Source organism: Trichechus manatus, unplaced genomic scaffold, assembly GCF_000243295.1.
Source record: "Trichechus manatus latirostris isolate Lorelei unplaced genomic scaffold, TriManLat1.0 scaffold00016, whole genome shotgun sequence".
NCBI lineage: Eukaryota > Metazoa > Chordata > Mammalia > Sirenia > Trichechidae > Trichechus > Trichechus manatus.
Window position 1 is genome coordinate 8,573,265 of NW_004443952.1, and position 18,880 is coordinate 8,592,144.

The window sequence follows — 18,880 nt, forward strand, 5'->3', positions numbered from 1 at the left end:
TCGGGCACTAGAAGAAAGGAAATAATAAAGATTAGAGTTGAAATAAATGAAATAGAGAATAGAAAAACAAATGAAAGTGTCAACAAGACAAAAAGCTTGTTCTTTGAGAAGATCAACAAAATCAAGAAACCATTAGCCAAACTGAGAAAAGAAAACAGGAGAGGAAGCAAATAGCCCAAATAAGAAATGAGATGGGTGCTACCACAACAGACTCAACTGAAATAAAAATCATCATAGCAGAATACTGTGAAAAATTGTACTCCAAGAAATTTGAAAACCTAGAGGAAATGGACAAATTTCTAGAAACACACTACCTACCTAAACTAACATAAGCTGAGGTAGAAAAACTAAATAAACTGATAACAAAAGAAGAGATTGAAGAAGTAATTAAAAAAACTCCTAACAAAAAAAAAAAGCCCTGGCCCTGATGGCTTTATTTGAGAATTCTATCAAACTTTCAGAGAAAAGTTAATACCAGTACTACTAAAGGTATTTCAGAGCATAGAAAAGGATGGAATACTCCCGAACTCATGCTATGAAGCCAGCATAGCCCCGATACCAAAGCCAGGTAAAGACACCACAAAAAAAGGAAAATTACAGACCAATATCCCTCATGAACATAGATGCAAAAATCCTCAACAAAATTCTAGCCAACAGAATTCAACATATCAAAAAAATAATTCATCATGATGAAGCGGGATTCATACCAGGTATGCAGGATTGTCCAACATTAGAAAAACAATCAGTGTAATCCATCACATAAATAAAACAAAAGACGAGAACCACATGGTCTTATCAATTGATGTAGAAAAGGCATTTGACAAAGTCCAACACCCATTCCTGATAAAAACTCTCAGCAAAATGAGAATAGAAGGGAAATTTCTAGACATAATAAAGGGCATTTATACAAAGCTAACAACCAACACCATTCTAAACAGAGAGAGGCTGAAAGCATTCCACTTGAGAATGGTAACCAGACAAGGATGCCCTTCATCACCACTTCTATTCAACATGTGCTGGAGGTCCTAGCCAGAGCAATAAGGCAAGAAAAAGAAATAAAGGGCATCCAAATTTGTTAGGAAAAAGTAAAAGTATCCCTATTCTCAGACCAAGGAATCCACAACAAAACTATCGGAACTAATAGAAGATTTCAGCAAAGTATCAGGATACAAGACAAACAAAAATCAGTTGGATTCCTCTACACCAACAAAGAGAACTTTGAAAAGGAAATCACCAAATCAATACCATTTACAATAGCCCCCAAGAAGGTAAAGAACTTAGGAATAAACCTAACCAGAGATGTAAAAGACCTCTACAAAGAAAACTACAAGACAGTACTTCAAGAAACCAAAAGAGACCTACATAAGTGGAAAAACATACCTTGCTCATGGATAGGATGACTGAACATTGTGAAAATGTCACTTCTCAAAGCAATCTGCAGATACAATGCAATCCTGATCCAAATTCTAATGACATTTTTTAACAAGATGGAGAAAAAATCACCAACTTCATATGCAAAGGAAGAGGTCTCAGATATGTAAAGCATTACTGAAAAAGAAGAACAAAGTGGGAGGCCTCACACTACCTGATTTTAGAACCTATTATACTGCTACCATAGTCAAAACAGCCTGGTACTGGTACAGCAACAGATACATAGACCAACTGAACGGAGTTGAGAACCCAGATGTAAGTTCATCCACCTATGAGCAGCTGATATTTGACAAAGGCCCAAAGTCTGTTAAATGGGGAAAAGACAGTCTCTTTAACAAATGGTGCTGGCGTAACCGGAAATCCATCTGCAAAAAAATGAAACAAGACCCATACCTCACACCATGTACAAAAACTAACTCAAAATGGATCAAAGACCTAAATATAAAATCTAAAATGTAAAGATCAAGGAAGAAAAAATAGGGAAAACGCTAGGAGCCCTATAGTATACAAACTGTAACAATGCACGAACACCAGAAGAGAAACTAGGTAACTGGTGACTCCTAAAAATCAAACACTTATGCTCATCAAAAGACTTCACCAAAGGAGTAAAAAGAGAACCTACAGACTGGGAAAAAAGTTTTGGCTATGACATATCTGAGAATGATCTAATCTCTAAAATCTACAAGATACTGCAACACTTCAACAAGAAAAAGACATACAACCCAATTAAAAAATGGGCAAAGGATATGAACAGAAACTTCACCAAAGAAGACATTCAGGTGGCTAACAGATGCATGAGGAAATGCTCACGATCGGTAGCCATTAGAGAAATGTAAATCAAAACTACAATGAGATACCATCTCACTCCAACAAGGCTGACACTAATCAAACACAAAATAATAAATGTTGGAGAGGTTGTGGAGAGACTGGAACACTTATGCACTGCTGGTGGGAATGTAAAATGGTACAACTACTTTGGAAATCAATTTGGTACCTCCTTAAAAAGCTAGAAATAGATGTACCATACGGTCCAGCAATCCCACTCCTTGCAATATATCCTAGAGAAATAAGAGTTGTCACATGAATAGATATATGCACATGTTCATTGCAGCATTGTTCACAATAGCAAAAAGATGGAAACAACCCAGGTGCCCATCAGCAGATGAATGGATAAACAAATTATGGTACATACACACAGTGGAATACTACGCAACGTTAAAAAATAATGATGAATCCGTGGAACATCTCACAAAGTGGATGAATCTGGAAGGTACTATGCTGAGTGAAATTAGTCTCAAAAGGATAAATATTGTATGAGACCACTATTATAAGAACTCAAGAAAAGTTTTAAACACAGAAGAAAGCATTCTTTGATGGTTACAAGAGTGGGGAGGGAGGGAGAAGGAAATTCACTAACTAGATATTAGACAAAGATCATCTTCAGTGAAGGGACGGACAACACATAATACAGGGAAGGTCAGCATAAGTGGACCAAAGCAAAAGCTAAGAAGTTTCCTGAACACATCTACTTTGAGGAACAGAGCATCTGGGGCTGGGGCCTAGGGACCATAGTTTTGGGGAACATCTAGGTAAATTGGCACCAGAAAGTTTATTAAGAAAATGTTCTGCATCCCACTTTGGTGAGTGGCATCTGGGGTCTTAAAAGCATGCAAGTGGCCATCTAAGATGCAGCAATTGGTCCCAACCCACTTGGAGCAAAGGAGAGTGAAGAACAGCAGAGACACAAGGAAAATATTAGCCCAAGAGACAAAAGGTCCACATAAACCAGAGACTCCACCAGCCTAAGACCAGAAGAACTAGATGGTGCCCGGCTACCACCAGTGATGGCCCTGACAGGGAACACAACAGAGATTCCCAGACAGAGAGGGAGAAAAGTGTGGAGCAGAACTCAAATTCACGTAAAAAGACCAGAAAGAAAAGAAAGGAAAAACAAGAAAAGAAAAACTGCTTCTGTTTCTTTTTTTGGTAAATTATTTTTCTTTCTGATATTTGTATATTTTTGTTTATCCTCTTAAGTAAACAAACTCACAATAGGGTCATTTTTAATATGATGTTTGTTTCTCCAGGAAAAAAAAAGCAAAATAGAGTAGAGAATAGGTATCCTCCTAGCATCCTGGTCCGTACTGCATGGTCAAGGTAAGAACAAGTTACTAGTATCTTGTCCAAATCACCCTCTGAATTTGAATAACATTAGACTGAACAAGGTTGTAATGTGCTATTACAGGGAGCAGTAACATTCAAAGATGTGACTATGGCCTTTACCCAGAAGGAATGGGAGCAACTGGAACCTGTTCAGAGGGACCTGTATAAGGATGTGATGCTGGAGAACTACAGCAACCTAGCCTCAATGGGTAAGGACAATTCCTTTGTAATTCAAAATATGTCCACTATGATACTATCTCTCTAAATTCCTTTGTAAGTTTGGCCTTGATTTTTATGGGTCAAAGAATTTTGGGTACTAGAAAGGATATTTGTGCCCCCACCTCCAAAAAGGAAGGTAAACTCCAGTTTAGGTACCAAACCAAAACCAAACCTACTGCCGTTGAGTTGATTCCGACTTATAGTGACCCCATAGGACAGAGTAGAACTGCCCCATAGGGCTTCCAAGGCTGTGAATCTTTACAGAAGCAGACTGCCACATCTTTCTCCCAAGGAGCGGCTGGTGAGTTTGAACGACTGACCTTTAGGTTAAAAATCGAGCGCTTTAACCACTGCACCACCAGGGCTCCTTAGTTGAGGTACAGGAACATCTAAATTGTGAAACTTTAGAAGTCATGTCTTCTTTAACCTTTAAAGGCCCTGACGCTCAAATGTCGGGGCTTAATTTCTGGAGTGTTTGTTGCTCTACATTCAATTTCTGCCATTTCCCATGAGCAGGTTATGAAGCTTCCAAACCAGACATGATCTCCAAGTTGGAAAAAGGAGAAGAGCCATGGTTGAGAAAGAGGAAGAGACCAAGTCAAGGTGGTCCAAGTGAATTAGCGAGATGTACACAAATAGGAGCCAAAGGAGGTAAATTCCTAGTTTGGTCACGTTGAAATTTTTCAAAGAATAATTAATTCTTATATTCTTTTTAAAGACTCAGGATCATTCTTTATTAACCAGGAAGTGGCAGTAGAAAATTATCGGAGTCCCCCGGGGGAAGTGTGATTCAAACTACAAAAATTTTCTTACTTCGGAGATTCTGATATCTTTTTCTTCTATAAACCTCTCCATGTGAGAGGTTCCCATGGGAGGTTCACTATATAGTGAGACACTCTTACTTATGGGAGTTTGGTTATGCTTCATTAAGAAATGACCCCAAAATCTTAGTGACTTAACAAGACAGACCTAATTCTTGCTGAAGCTGCAGCCCTGTTCCACATTATCTTCATTTGGGGACCTAGGACAAAGGAGCAGTCCCTATCTGGCACATGCTGGTCTCATGGCAAAGGGGAAAAAGGGTGAGTGGAACCACATGATCACTCAAAATCACTGATTGCAAGTCATAGTTCTCTCTTTCCACTCACATTTTATTGATCAGAGTAGATCTCCTGGCCACTACCAAGTTCAAGAGGGTAGGAATGTATAATCCTTCCCCAGGGAGGAGCACTGTAATCCAAATGACCAAACAATAGGGCCCGGGAACAATAATACAGTCTACCATACTACTCAGGCTGTGGAAGGAAAAAATAGAAAACCAAGGCTCCAAACTCTAATATTAATACCAATTAGTAGCCTCACCTGACAAGAACAAAGGTGTGCTCCATAGTAAAGTGTTGGAAAACAAGCTTAGGTATATACTTTGACTCCAAATGATGTAAGGTTTGTTTGCCAAGCTGGTTACTGTGAATTTTATCATTTGGTAAAAGCATCAGAGAATTCAGAATAACTGTAGGTTTTTTTTTTTTTTTAAACACAGATTGTCATTAGTATATTAGTCATGGGTGGTACAGTGGAACATCCTTTCCAGCTTATTTGCTTAGTCAGCTATAAACTGTTGAATATTCATTGGTGGACTCCCCATATTTTCTCTATTCTGGTCTTTTGGTTGCAATAACAAAAAATTTACTTTATCTAGCCTAAGTAGAAGAGAGGAATTTATTATAAGGACATGGGTATATCTATTATAATCCAAGGGCAGTTACTTCAGCCAGACCTTATCAGGGACTACAATTAGAAACTGGGAAGCCATTAGGAATTGGGGTTATGCAAATGGCCTCATTGGGGATATATGGTCTTACATCTCTGCTTCTCTGTGTGTGTTTCATTCTTTCTACTGATGAGCTTTCTGTTTATACAGGGAAAATATGGCTATACTAGAGCCATCTTAAAAGGAGCCCTGGTGGTGTAACAGTTAAGCACTTGGCTACCTACCAAAAAGTTGGTGGTTTGAACTCACCCAGTGGTTCCACAGGAGAAAGACCTGGAAATCTGCTTCCATAAACATTACAGTCTAGAAAACCCCATGGGAAAGTTCTACTCTGTCTGATGGGGTTGCTATGAGTCAAAAATTAACTCGAAAGCACCTAACAACAACAACAGAACCATCTTATATAACTTAGTAATTTATGCATCCAATGGAGACTAGAATCTAAATTTCTAGGAGGAAGAATCTTAATGGACCTCTTAGCTGTGACTGTGGAGAGTTAGGGTAATATAGCACAGCCTCCAAGAGCTACTGTGGGTGGGTTGGCAGTTTTCAGAGCTGGGCAGCTTAGGCTGGAGAGAGACCTCAAAAAGTGTCAACTACAGTCACTTCTTTTCCCTAATCATCCATTCCTCATCTACTGCTCCTTGTTTTTATTCCATCTTCTAGCCCAGATTGCAAATTCATATTTGTAAGTAGTGAAGGCTATTTCTAATCATTATTGTCAATTTTCTTTCCTGTTTTTACTACAGCAACTCCAAGAGGATAGGGGCAATTTCCCTTGATATTTCTTTCACTTTGGGGGATTAGGCTTGAATAAAGATTCAACTCTATAACGGGGCATTTTATTATAAATTTTATTCCATAATATAAAGGTGAAAAGATTCATAAGAACATCTCATTGAATTTTATTTTAGAAGAAGACCAGCAAGATGATGACCAGGTAGCGAAGCACCAGGAATCTCAAAACAAACTCTTTAGGGACACTGTGTTCAAAAAGAAAATTCTGACTAAGAAGAAAGGCCTTGAGTGTAGTTCATTGGGGAAAAAAATTAATGTGAGTACAAAACATGCTGCTTCCCAAAAAAGGCTTCTTAAATTTGGTTCACATGGAAAGAGTTTGAAACAGAATTTAGACTTACCTGGGCATATAAGAAACTATGTAAAAAAGAAACCTGATGCAGCTAAAGAACACAGGAAATCATTCAGCCATAGCTTATCTGATACGAAGAAAGACAAACCTCAAACTGGGAAGAAACATGAGAAATTATCCAGCCATAGTTCATCTGATCAGCATGACAAAACTCAAGCTGGAAAGAAACGTGAGAAATTATCCTGCCATAGCTCATCCCATACTAAGCGGGACAAAATTCAAAGTGGAGAGACATGTGAGAAATCATCAAGCCATAACTCATCTTCTACTAAGTGTGACAAAACTCAAACTAAAGTGAAACCCTATGAATGTAATCAATGTGGAAAGGTTCTCAGCCATAAACAAGGACTTATTGACCACCAGCGAATTCATACCGGAGAGAAACCACATGAATGTAATGAATGTGGGTTAGCTTTTAGCCAGAAGTCACACCTTGTTGTACATCAGAGAGTTCACACTGGAGAAAAACCATATGAATGTATTCAGTGTGGCAAAGCCCACAGTCATAAACATGCCCTCACTGACCATTTAAGAATTCATACTGGTGAAAAGCCCTATGAATGTACTGAATGTGGGAAAACCTTCACACACAGCTCAAACCTCATTCAGCATGTGAGATCTCATACAGGCGAGAAGCCCTATGAATGTAAGGAATGTGGAAAATCCTTTAGATATAACTCATCTCTTACTGAACATGTGAGAACTCATACAGGTGAAATACCATATGAATGTAATGAATGTGGAAAAGCCTTTAAGTATAGCTCATCCCTTACTAAACATATGAGAATTCACACAGGTGAGAAACCCTTTGTATGTAAGGAATGTGGGAAAACTTTCAGCAAGAAGTCACACCTAATTATACACCAAAGAACTCATACTAAGGAGAAGCCCTATGAATGTAAAGAATGTGGAAAAGCCTTTGGACACAGTTCATCTCTTACTTACCACATGCGAACTCATACAGGTGAAAGTCCTTTTGAATGTAATCAATGTGGGAAAGCTTTCAAACAAATTGAAGGCCTTACTCAACATCAGAGAGTTCACACTGGGGAGAAACCCTATGAATGTAATGAATGTGGGAAATCCTTTAGCCAAAAGTCACACCTTATTGTACACCAAAGAATTCATACTGGGGAGAAACCCTATAAATGTAATGAATGTGGAAAAGCCTTCAGTGCAAAGTCACAGCTTGTTATACATCAGAGATCCCACACTGGAGAGAAACCCTATGAATGCAGTGAATGTGGAAAATCTTTCAAACTAAATGCATCCCTTACCAAACATATGAAAACTCATTCAAATGCAAAATCTTATGAGTGAAATTAATGTGTGAAAATTTTTAACTGAACTGAAGGTTTTATATAGGTTAGAAATAGTCTGAATTTAATGAATGTTAGAAAGCCTTTAGCAAGAAGCCACACCTCACTGCACATGAGAGAATTTGAAAATGGTTCTTTGTATAGAAATAGTGGATGGAAATAAGTTCAAACTTGATATCAAATCTCATATAGAAAATACTGTTTTAAAAATAATTATAAATGAGCTGCATGTTCAGTTTGAAATATAAAGCTTTTAAAATTGTAAATAAATTGAATAATCCGAACAGTAGAGGAAAAGATTACAAGTATCAACATTCCTGAGTTGCTTGGATTTTGTGTATTTAAGCATTACATATTAGAACTCAATTTAAAAACCTGTTTATTGTCATGTATAAGTAGGTGTGGCTATTGGTATGAGTGTCCTCTTTGATATTAGTACCCAGCTCTTTCTTAATGTCTTTATCTGCTTCTGTAACACTAGAAAACTTAATAAAGGGGTTGTTATTTATGTAAAAAAATGTTAACATAAAACTGAGAAGAATGAAAAAAAGCAGATGAGAATACACCTGTGCTGATAGGGAATGATATCCAAGATATATTGTTAAGTGAAAAAAGCAGATTGCCAAACCATGTATGTAGTACATTCCCTTTTGTGTATGAAAGGATGTCTATGTGTTTGCCTCTGTCTCTCTGAATCTCTCTGTCTCTCTGTATTTGTGTGTAGGTGTATTCATATATTTGTATGTAAAAAGACTGTTTGAAAAAATACAGAAGAAACTTAAGTGGGGTTGCCTTTGTGCACAGGAGTATAGGATTGGGGGTCTGGGATGGGAGTGAGACCACCTTTTTATTATATACTGTTTAAATTGTTTTATTATGTACAGATATTATTTTCACAATTAAAATACTTTTAATATGCATAAATCACTAATTATAAGTTTCCCTGAGCCCACTGCATAATGTTGTTTGATAAAGTAAAAAATTTTCTAGGCCTATTCATGAATGATGATGAATTTCAGAGGTTTGTGGTATTAAACTTGATATTGAATTCATGAAAACTTTTTAAAATCAAATACAAGTTCTTTCATTAAAATAGTGAATTGCAACCATAACTCTGTACTGTTTCTTCTGTTTGCCATTTTTCAAGAAACTGAAGATGAATTGTGATTGCAGGTGAATGAAAGTGATTTTCCAAACAATGACTACATTCTATCTCATATTTAGAGCATTAATACACAAATACCTGAATCACAGATTTCAAATGTATTGCAACAAATGCTACCACTCTCTGCTCTTGCTCAATAGCAGACACTGTTAGTGGATCACTGTGGAATAAGCCCAGACTTGTCTCAAAATGATTATCAGTCATTCTCTAGAAGGTACTATGAGTTCATCTGGGTTTGCACAGATGACCTATTTGCCATTGCATACCTAAATACTTTTTCCTCTTGAGTCATATATGACAAATATAGCAGAACCATTTTTTTAAAGTAATATTTTATTGTGTTCTCAGTGAAAATTTACACAGCAAATTAGGTTCCCATTTAACAATTACTACACAAATTGTTCAGTGACATTGTTTACATTTTTCACGATGTGTCAACATTCTCATTAATTCCATTCTGGATGTTTTGTTTCCAGTAATCTGGTTTCCTTGCCCTCTTACACTTTCATCTTTGCTTTAGAGTAATTGTTGACCATTTGATCTCATATAGATGATTTTTAAAGGTGTGCAGTACTCACAGGTAATATATTTTATGAGCCAATCTGTTATTTAGCTAAAAGGTGACCTCAGGGAGGTAGTTTCAGTTCAAGGATTAGCTGAACTATTTTAAAATTTAAGTTGCTACACTAAAAACAGACACAGAACAAAAAATGATTTGTAATATAATAATATTTGACATGTATATCACCTTTTACATTTTTCACAACACCTTCACCATATTATCTCATTTCTCAGAACAAACATATGAGACAGTAAGCAGGATTTGTCTAGTCATTTTCAATCCTGTTCAAAAAATATTTCACCTACATTCCACTAAGATACTAGTCTAGCATAATGATAGTCCTTTAACAAATATGTGATTAAACGTCATCTTTGCAAACATTTCCAGTTCAAATTCCTTCTATCCTAAATCCTCATTTGAAAGACTTATAAAGTGTGAATACTGAGAATTGTGTGTATCTTGAGAGAGCAACTCATGGATATTGTTCCCTCATCTCCAAGTAGCTTACTTACTCTCAGCTGAAGAAAATGCAATGTAAGAGCCATTTTCATCAGTAATTTCTTACTAAATGAAAGTCTGGCATTATGTACAGAATGAATCCTCACAGACCAGTGATGTAGATAACCTTCACTTTTTAGGATAAACAGTTGCAAGTTATGGCTAAGATGAATTTCCTACTCCTCTTGGAGAATCCATAATGATGATGCACCTGAGATAGTCAGGAATATAGGTATGCCTGAACAGTAGGAATGAATGCTGGAAGACATTTAGTGCATTGATCTTTGGGTGCCTCAGATTCCTCTGTAAAATGGGAATGTTGTTGTTAGGTGCCATCAAGTCAGTTCCAACACACAGCGACCCATACAACAGAGAGAAACACTGCCTGGTACTGCGCCATCCTCACAATCGTTGCTATGTTTGAGCCTATTGTTGCAGCCACCGCGTCAATCCATCTCATTGATGGTCTTCCTCTTTTTTGCTGACTTTCTACTTTACCAAGCATGATGTCCTTCTCCAGGGACTGGTCCATCCTAATAACATGTCTGAAGTATGCGAGACAAAGTCTCACCATCCTCACTTCTAAGGAGCATCCTAGCTGTACTTCTTCCAAGAGAGATTTGTTTGTTCTTCTGGCAGTCCTTGGTATATTAAGTATTCTTTGCCAACACCATAATTCAAATGATCAATTCTTCCTCGGTCTTCCTTTTCACTGTCCAGCTTTTGCATGCATATGAGGTGATTGAAAATATCATGACTTGGGTCAGGCACACATTAGTGCTTGTCTTAGTCATCTAGTGCTGCTATAACAAATACCACAAGTGGATGGTTTTAACAAAGAGAAATTTATTCTCTCGCAGTCTCGGAGGCTAGAAGTCTGAATTCAGGGCATCAGCTCCAGGGGAAATCTTTCTCAGTCAGCTCTGGAGAAAGATCCTTGTCATCAATCTTTCCCTGGACTAGGAGCTTCTTAGCGCAGGGACCCCTGGTCCAAAGGACGCGCTATTCTCCTAGCTCTTGTTTCTTGGTGGTATGAGGACCCCCTCTCTGCCCACTTCTCTCTTTTACATCTCAAAAGAGATTGGCTTAAATTGTAGATTAATCTTGTAGATTGAATTTACATAACTGCCACTGATCCTATCTTATCAACATCATGGAGATAGGATTTACAACACAGAGAAATCACATCAGATGACAAAATGGTGGACAATCATACAATACTGGGAAACATGACCTAGCCAGGTTGACAGATATTTTTGGTGGACACAATTCAATCCATGACAGTTCTCAAAGTAACATCTTTGCTTTCCAACACTTTAAAGAGGTCTTTTGCAGCAGATTTGCCCAATGGAATACGTCATTTGATTTCTTGGCTGCTGTTTCCATAGGCATTGACTATGGATCCACATAAAATGAAATCTTTGATGACTTCAATATTTTCTCCGTTTATCATTATGTTACTTATTTGTCCAGTTGTGAAGATTTTTGTTTTCTTTATGTGGAGGTATAATCCATTCTGAAGGTTGTAGTCTTTATCAGGAAGTGCTTCAAGTCCTCTTTGCTTTCAGCAAGCAAGTTTGTGTCATCTGCATATGGCAGGTTGTTAATGAGTCTTCCTTCAATCCTGATGCCACATTCTTCTTCATATAGTCTGGCTTCTCAGGTTATTTGCTCAGCATACAGATTGAATAAGTATGGTAAAATGATACAACCCTGATGCACACCTTTCCTGATTTTAAACCACGAAGCATCACCTTGTTCTGTTCGAACGACTGCCTCTTGGTCTATGTTCAGGTTCCTCATGGGCATGATTAAGTGCTCTGGAATTCCCATTGTTCTCAATGTTAGCCACAATTCGTTGTGATCTACACAGTCGAATGCGTTTGCATAGTCAATAATGTTCCATGAATGTTAGTTATTGGTGGTACTAGTTTTCACGTAAAGAAGAAAGTCAATGAGAAACTGAGTGAGACACATCATGGAGTTTGAAGGGCACTCTAAAGAAAGTACTGCACATAATAGTAACTGTTTAATTAGATTCAGTGTGAGCCACAAGCAATAATCCAGGACCTGCTGTGTGCACAGTGCTGCCCTAGGCAGTGAGGGAGGACAGATGGGACATCAGATAAAGTTCCTGCCCCCACTACTCCCCAATCCTGCCCTTAAACCCTGGCTTCTAGCCATACAGGATATTTCGTAATGTTTAAGAATTATGTTTGCTAACCAAAAGGTAGCAGTTTGAATCCACCAGGTGTTCCTTGGAAACCCTATAGGGCAGTTCCACTCTGTCCTATAGGGTCGCTATGAGTTGGAATCGACTCGATGGCAACGGGTTTGTTTTTTTTTTTTTTTTTTAATTTAGTACTTGCCAGGATGTTTGCTGCCCGTGGATCTTTGTACCTTCTGTTATGCAGAAATTTCCATTCCCCACCTGTTTTCCAACAAATTCCTGCCCTTCCAAGATTCTGTTTTTAAAAATCATGTCCTAAGCCTTCCTGAGACCCCCTGCTCACACCCCCACCCCCACCACTCAACCCCTGTGTCTTAGTCTTCTAGTGCTGCTCTAACAGAAATACCACAAGTGGATGGATTTAACAAAGAGAAGTTTATTCTCTCACAGTCCAGTAGGCTACAAGTCCAAATTCAGGGCATCAGCTCCAGGGAAACACTTTCTCCGTTGGCTCTGGAGGAAGGCCCATGCCATCAATCTGCCTTTGGTCTGGGAGCTTTTTTGGTCCAAAGGACGCGCTCTGCTCCCGGCACTGCTTTCTTGGTGGTATGAGGTTCCCATGTGTCTCTGCTCTCTTCTCTCTTTTATATCTCAAAAGAGATTGGATTAAGACACTATCTAAACTTGTAAACCTCATCAGCATAACCTCATCACAGTGATAGAATTTACAACACATAAGGAGATCACATATAACAACATCATAGTGATAGAGTTTACAACACATAAGGAAATCACATCAGATTACACAATCATACGCAAACATACAATACTGGGAATCATGACCCAGCCAAGTTGACAGATATTTTTGGGGGACACAATTCAATCCATGACACCCTGGTTGAGTTAGTCTCCTCCTTCTCTGCCCCTACAACACTAATCATGCTCCCGTCTGATCACTGATCGCAGTGTATTGTTGCTATCAATGTCACACACAACTCTGAGCTCCTTCCTTGCATTGCTTAGCATGGATCCAGAGACTCCTCAGGCATCAATAAATGTGTGTGTAAATGAATAATTTATAATTTATAAGGATCAGCACAAAGCTGGTTCCTATGAGGCGAAGGTTAAAGGTGTCCCAAAAGTCCAACTTTTCCAAACTGCTGTACCACTCCCTCATCTCTCCCCTCAGTACTCTCCCTCTCGTCTTTGGGTTCCATAATTCACCGCAACTTCTCACATAACTCACAAACCGTATTAAGGAAATGGCTCATTCTGTTGTGGAGGCTGGCAACTCCCAAATTTGTGGGTCAGGCATAAGCTTCTCCTGACCAACGTGGCTGCAGGGGCTGATGAACCCAAATCGGGAGTTCAAACCAAAGGTGGCTGGCTCATGAGGCTGTGGAAGCTGGTGAATCAGGTCAGACGATAGGCCCCTGGCTCAAGTACCAAGAACTGGAGGTTAGATGATCATGAACTGTACGCAGGATCCAGATGCAGAGAGAGGGAGAGCCCCACCAGGGCATCCACAGATATACCTTAGATGCAGACCACACCCCAGGGAAGGGCATAATTTGAGCAAGGGTGGAACATTAGTCATGCCCTCCTGCAAGGCTGCAACCCAAGACACACCCCACACCAATCCTGCCTCATCAGCATGTAGCGGTCAGGATCCACAACATATAAAATGGAGGACAGCCAGCTGCACAATACTGGGAATCATGGCCTAGCCAAGTTGACACACAACCCCTCACAGATTCCATCTACTTTATTTGCATAGTCTCACCCAATCAATGTGTGTGAGTCACAAAGACCATGGCTAGAAGGGCCACATTAAGTAATTCATTGCACCACAGTGTGAGACGAAAAAATGAGTTAGCTCACATTACAGAAGAAGAGTCAGTAGACATAGATGTACATATAACAAAATATTATGTATATGTATATGTTATACATATGTTATAACACATACATATACATGTATATGTTATACGAAATATAAAGATTGTATATATAACAGGGAAACTAAGCTGACTCCAGCCCAGTCTTTGCTCTGAGTAGCTATCAGACCAAAGGGAGAGACACACAAACACTGAAAATCCCAGTTGCAGTTTACAAGATCTGTGATAGAAGGAGGTGTGTGCAGCTGTGCCCATAAAAAGGAACAGATGCTTGGGGGTTCTGGAAAAATCCTAGAGAGAAAGGGGATGTTGGAGCCTGCTTTGAAACACGAATAGCAGTTTTCCTAGCATATGATTGGGTAGGACATTCCAGATGCATGAAGCCGGCCATACCTGGGGAAAATCTCTGTTTTAAAGAGCTGAGTGAACCCTGAAAATTAATCTACTTGTGATATTTTGTTATAGCAGCACTAGATGACTAGGACAGTGGCTTATAACAATATAAATACATAAATTTATATAAATATATTGTCTCATAGTTCTTTTCACTCTAACCTCTGTCTCCATTTTCACATGGACATATTCCCTCTGTGTCCGTATTTACGTCTTATCCTTGGGCAATGCTTCAGATTTCTTCTTGAGATGGTCTCTAAATTCAAGTGGGATATACTCAAGGGCATACTTTGAATCTCGTGGACTTGTTTTAATTTTCTTCAACTTCAACTTGAACTTACATATGAGCAATTGATGGTCTATTCCACAGTTGGCCCCTGGCCTTGTTCTGACTGATGTTATCGAGCTTTTCCATCATTTCTTTTCACAAATGTAGTTGATTTGATTCCTGTGTATTCCATCTGGTGACATCGACGTGTATAGCTGCTGTTTATGTTGTTGAAAAAAGGTATTTGCAATGAAGAAGGTCATTGGTCTATGCAAAATTCTATCATGCGATCTCCAGTGTCGTATCTGTCACCAAGGTCATATTTTCCAACTACCAATCCTTCTTCGTTTCCAACTTTCACATTCCAATCATCAGTAATTATCAATGCATCTTGATTGTATGTTTGATCAATTTCAGACTGCAGAAGTTAGTAAAAATCTTCAATTTCTTCATCCTTGGCCTTAGTGGTTGGTGTGTAAATTTGAATGATAATCATATTAACTGGTCTCCCTCATAGACGTATGGTATTATCCTGTCACTGACAGTGTTGTACTTCAGGATAGATCTTGAAATGTCCTTTTTGACTACAAATGTGACACCTTTCATCTTCAATTTGTCATTCCCAGCATAGTAGACTATATGATTGTCTGATTCAAAATGGCCAATACCAGTCCATCTCAGCTCACTAATGCCTAGGATATCAATGTTTATGTATTCCATTTCATTTTTGACAATTTCCAACTTTCCTAGATTCATATTTCGTACATTCCATGTTCCAATTATGAATGGATGTTTGCAGCTGTTTTTTCTCATTTTGAGTCGTGCCACATCAGCAAATGAAGGTCTTGAAAGCTTGACTCCATCCACATCATTAAGGTTGACTCTACTTTGAGGAGGCAGCTCTTCTCCAAACGTCTTTTGAGTGCCTTCCAACCTGAGGGGCTCGTCTTCTGGCACTATATCAGACAAAATTAGAACAAGTCCACGAAAGCCAAAGTACAATCGTGGGTGTATCCCACCTGAATTTAGAGACCATCTCAAGAATAGATATGATGCATTGAACAGTAATGACTGAAGACCAGATGAGTTGTGGAATGACATCAAGGACATCATACATGAAGAAAGCAATAGGTCATTAAAAAGACAGGAAAAAAAAAAAAAAGACTAAAATGGATGTCAGAAGAGACTCTGAAAGTTGCTCTTGATGGCAGTGTAGCTAAAGTGAAAGGAAGAAATGAAGTAAAAGAGCTGAACAGAAGATTTCAAAGGTCAGCTTGAGAAGATAAAGTAAAGTATCATAATGAAATGTGCAAAGACCTGGAGTTAGAAAACCAAAAAGGAAGAATATGCTTGGCATTTCTCAAGCTGAAAGAACTGAAGAAAATATTCAAGCCTCGAGTTGCAATATTGAAGGATTCTGTGGGGAAAATACCAAATGATGCAGGAAGCATCAAAAGAAGATGGAAGGAATACACAGAGTCACTGCACAAAAAGAATCAGTTGATGTTCAACCATTTCAGGAGGTAGCATATGATCAAGAACCAATGGTACTGAAGAAAGAGGTTCAAGCTGCACTGAAAGCATTGGCAAAAAAAAAAAGTTCCAGGAATTGATGGAACACCAATTGAGATATTTCAATAAATGGATGCAGTGCTGAAAGTTCTTACTTTTCTATGCCAAGAAATTTGGAAGACAGCTACCTGGCCAACCGATTGGAAGAGATCCATATTTGTGCCCATTCCAAAGAAAGGTGATCCAACAGATCCACCTTGTGGAAATTATAGAGCAGTATCATTAATATCACACACAAGTAAATTTTTTCTGAAGATCATTCAGAAACGGTTGCAGCAGTACATCAACAGAGAACTGCTAGAAATTCAAGCCGGATTTAGAAGAGGGCATGGAACAAGGGATAGCATTGCTGATATCAGATGGATCCTGGCTGAAAACAGTGAATACCAGAAAAATGTTTACCTGTGTTTTATTGACTTTGCAAAAGCATTTGACTGTGTGGATTATAACAAACGATGGATAACATTGCAAAGAATGGGGATTCCAAAACACTTAATTGTGCTCATGAGGAACCTGTACTTAGAACAAGAGGCAGTCGTTCGAACACAACAAGGAGACCCTTCATGGTTTAAACTCACGAAAAGTGTGTGTCAGGGTTGTATCCTTTCACCTACTTATTCAGTTTGTGTGCTGAGCAAACAATCTGAGAAGTTGGACTATATGAAGAAGAATGTGGCGTCAGGATTGGAGGAAGACTCATTAATCTGCGTTATGCATATGACACAACCTTGCTTGCTGAAAGTGAAGAGGACTTGAATCACTTACTGATGAAGATCAAAGATCACAGCCTTCAGTGTGGATTACATCTCAACATAAAAATAAAAATCCTCACTACTGGACCAATAAGCAACATCATGATAAACGAAGAAAAGATTAACGTTGTCAAGGATTTCGTTTTACTTGTATCCATAATTAATGTCCATGGAAGCAGCAGTCAAGAAATCAAACTACGTGGGGCAAGGACGAGAAGGCAGGAAGGGACAGAAAAGCTGGTAATAGGGAACCCAAGGTCGAGAAGGGGCGAGTGTTGACATGTCATGGGGTTGGCAACCAATGTCACAAAATAATATGCATACTAATTGTTTAATGAGAAGCTAGTTCTGTAAACCTTCATCCAAAGTACAATAAAAAAAAAAAAATGACACATTTTGCACTGGGCAAATCTGCTACAAAAGATCACTTTAAAGCGCTGAAAAGCTAAGCCGTCACCTTGGGAACTAAGGTGCTCCTGACCCAAGCCATGGTGTTTTCAATCGCCTCATACGCATGCAAAAGCTGGGCAATGAATAAGGAAGACAGAAGAAGAATTGACGCCTTTGAATTATGGTGTTGGCAAAAAATACTGAATATACCCTAGAGTGTCAAAAGAACGAACAAATCCATCTTGGAGAAGTACAGCCGGAAGGCTTCTTGGAGGCAGGATGGGGAGACTTCTCTCTCACATACTTTGGACATGTTATGAGGAGGGCTCAGTCCCTGGAGAATGACATTATGCGTAGTAAAGTAGAGGGTCAGCGAAAAAGAGGAAGATTCTCAGCAAGATGGACTGACCCAGTGGCTGTGACAATAGGCTCAAGAATAACAAGGATTGTGAGGGTAGCGCAGGACCGGGCAGTGTTTCCTTCGGTTGTACATAGTGTCGTTTTCAGTCGGAACCGACTCAAGGGCACCTGACAACGAAAACAACGTCCTCGGACAGCACTCATATTGGATTAGGACTCACCCTCCTCCGACATGACCTCATGTTAACTTAACTGATAACCTCTTCAAAGACCCTATTTCCAAACAAGGTCAAGCTCATGGGTATGAGGAGTTAGGACTTCGACATATCTTTTGCGGGGACACAATTCAACCCATAGCAGTAATCATCTAGTAAGTTCTCAATAAACGTTTACTATTATTATTACTGGAGCCCTGATGGTGCAGTGGTTAAGGGCTTGACTGCTAAACAACAGGTGGGCAGTTGGAATCCACCAGCTGCTCCTTGGAAACCCTGTCGGGCCTATGAGTCGGACTCCACGACAACGGTTTTTTTTTTTTAAGAGTTTATTACTAGTCTTCAGATTGGAAAAGTGAGGCAAAGTGATTTAGATCAACTGACTTCACCTCTCTGGCCTCATTCTCCTCATCTGCTTAGTAAGAAGAGGGGCTCCCCCCTTCCCTTCCCTGCCTTCGCTTTGCACTTTATACGGGGCTTCCTTTTTCTACATATTTTAGCTGGATAGATTCCCTGATTCCATCCTCAGATACCTGGAATTCTTTCCTACTTTATATGTCTTTGCTCTGCTTTGTTCCTCTCCA

At 39.0% G+C, this 18,880-nt stretch overlaps 1 protein-coding gene across 1 annotated transcript in view; it reads left to right on the forward strand.

Annotated features, from left to right (window-relative positions):
* The window catches only part of ZFP37 (ZFP37 zinc finger protein), a 22,283-nt gene extending 14,087 nt beyond the window's left edge, over positions 1-8,196 (forward strand). Inside the window, exons 2-4 of the mRNA XM_004372152.3 lie at positions 3,677-3,803; positions 4,330-4,464; positions 6,502-8,196. Of these exons, the coding sequence (XP_004372209.1) occupies positions 3,677-3,803; positions 4,330-4,464; positions 6,502-8,054 (1,815 nt within the window). The 3' untranslated portion in view covers positions 8,055-8,196. The remainder of the gene's footprint in view (positions 1-3,676; positions 3,804-4,329; positions 4,465-6,501) is intronic.
* The last annotated feature ends 10,684 nt before the right edge of the window (positions 8,197-18,880 follow it).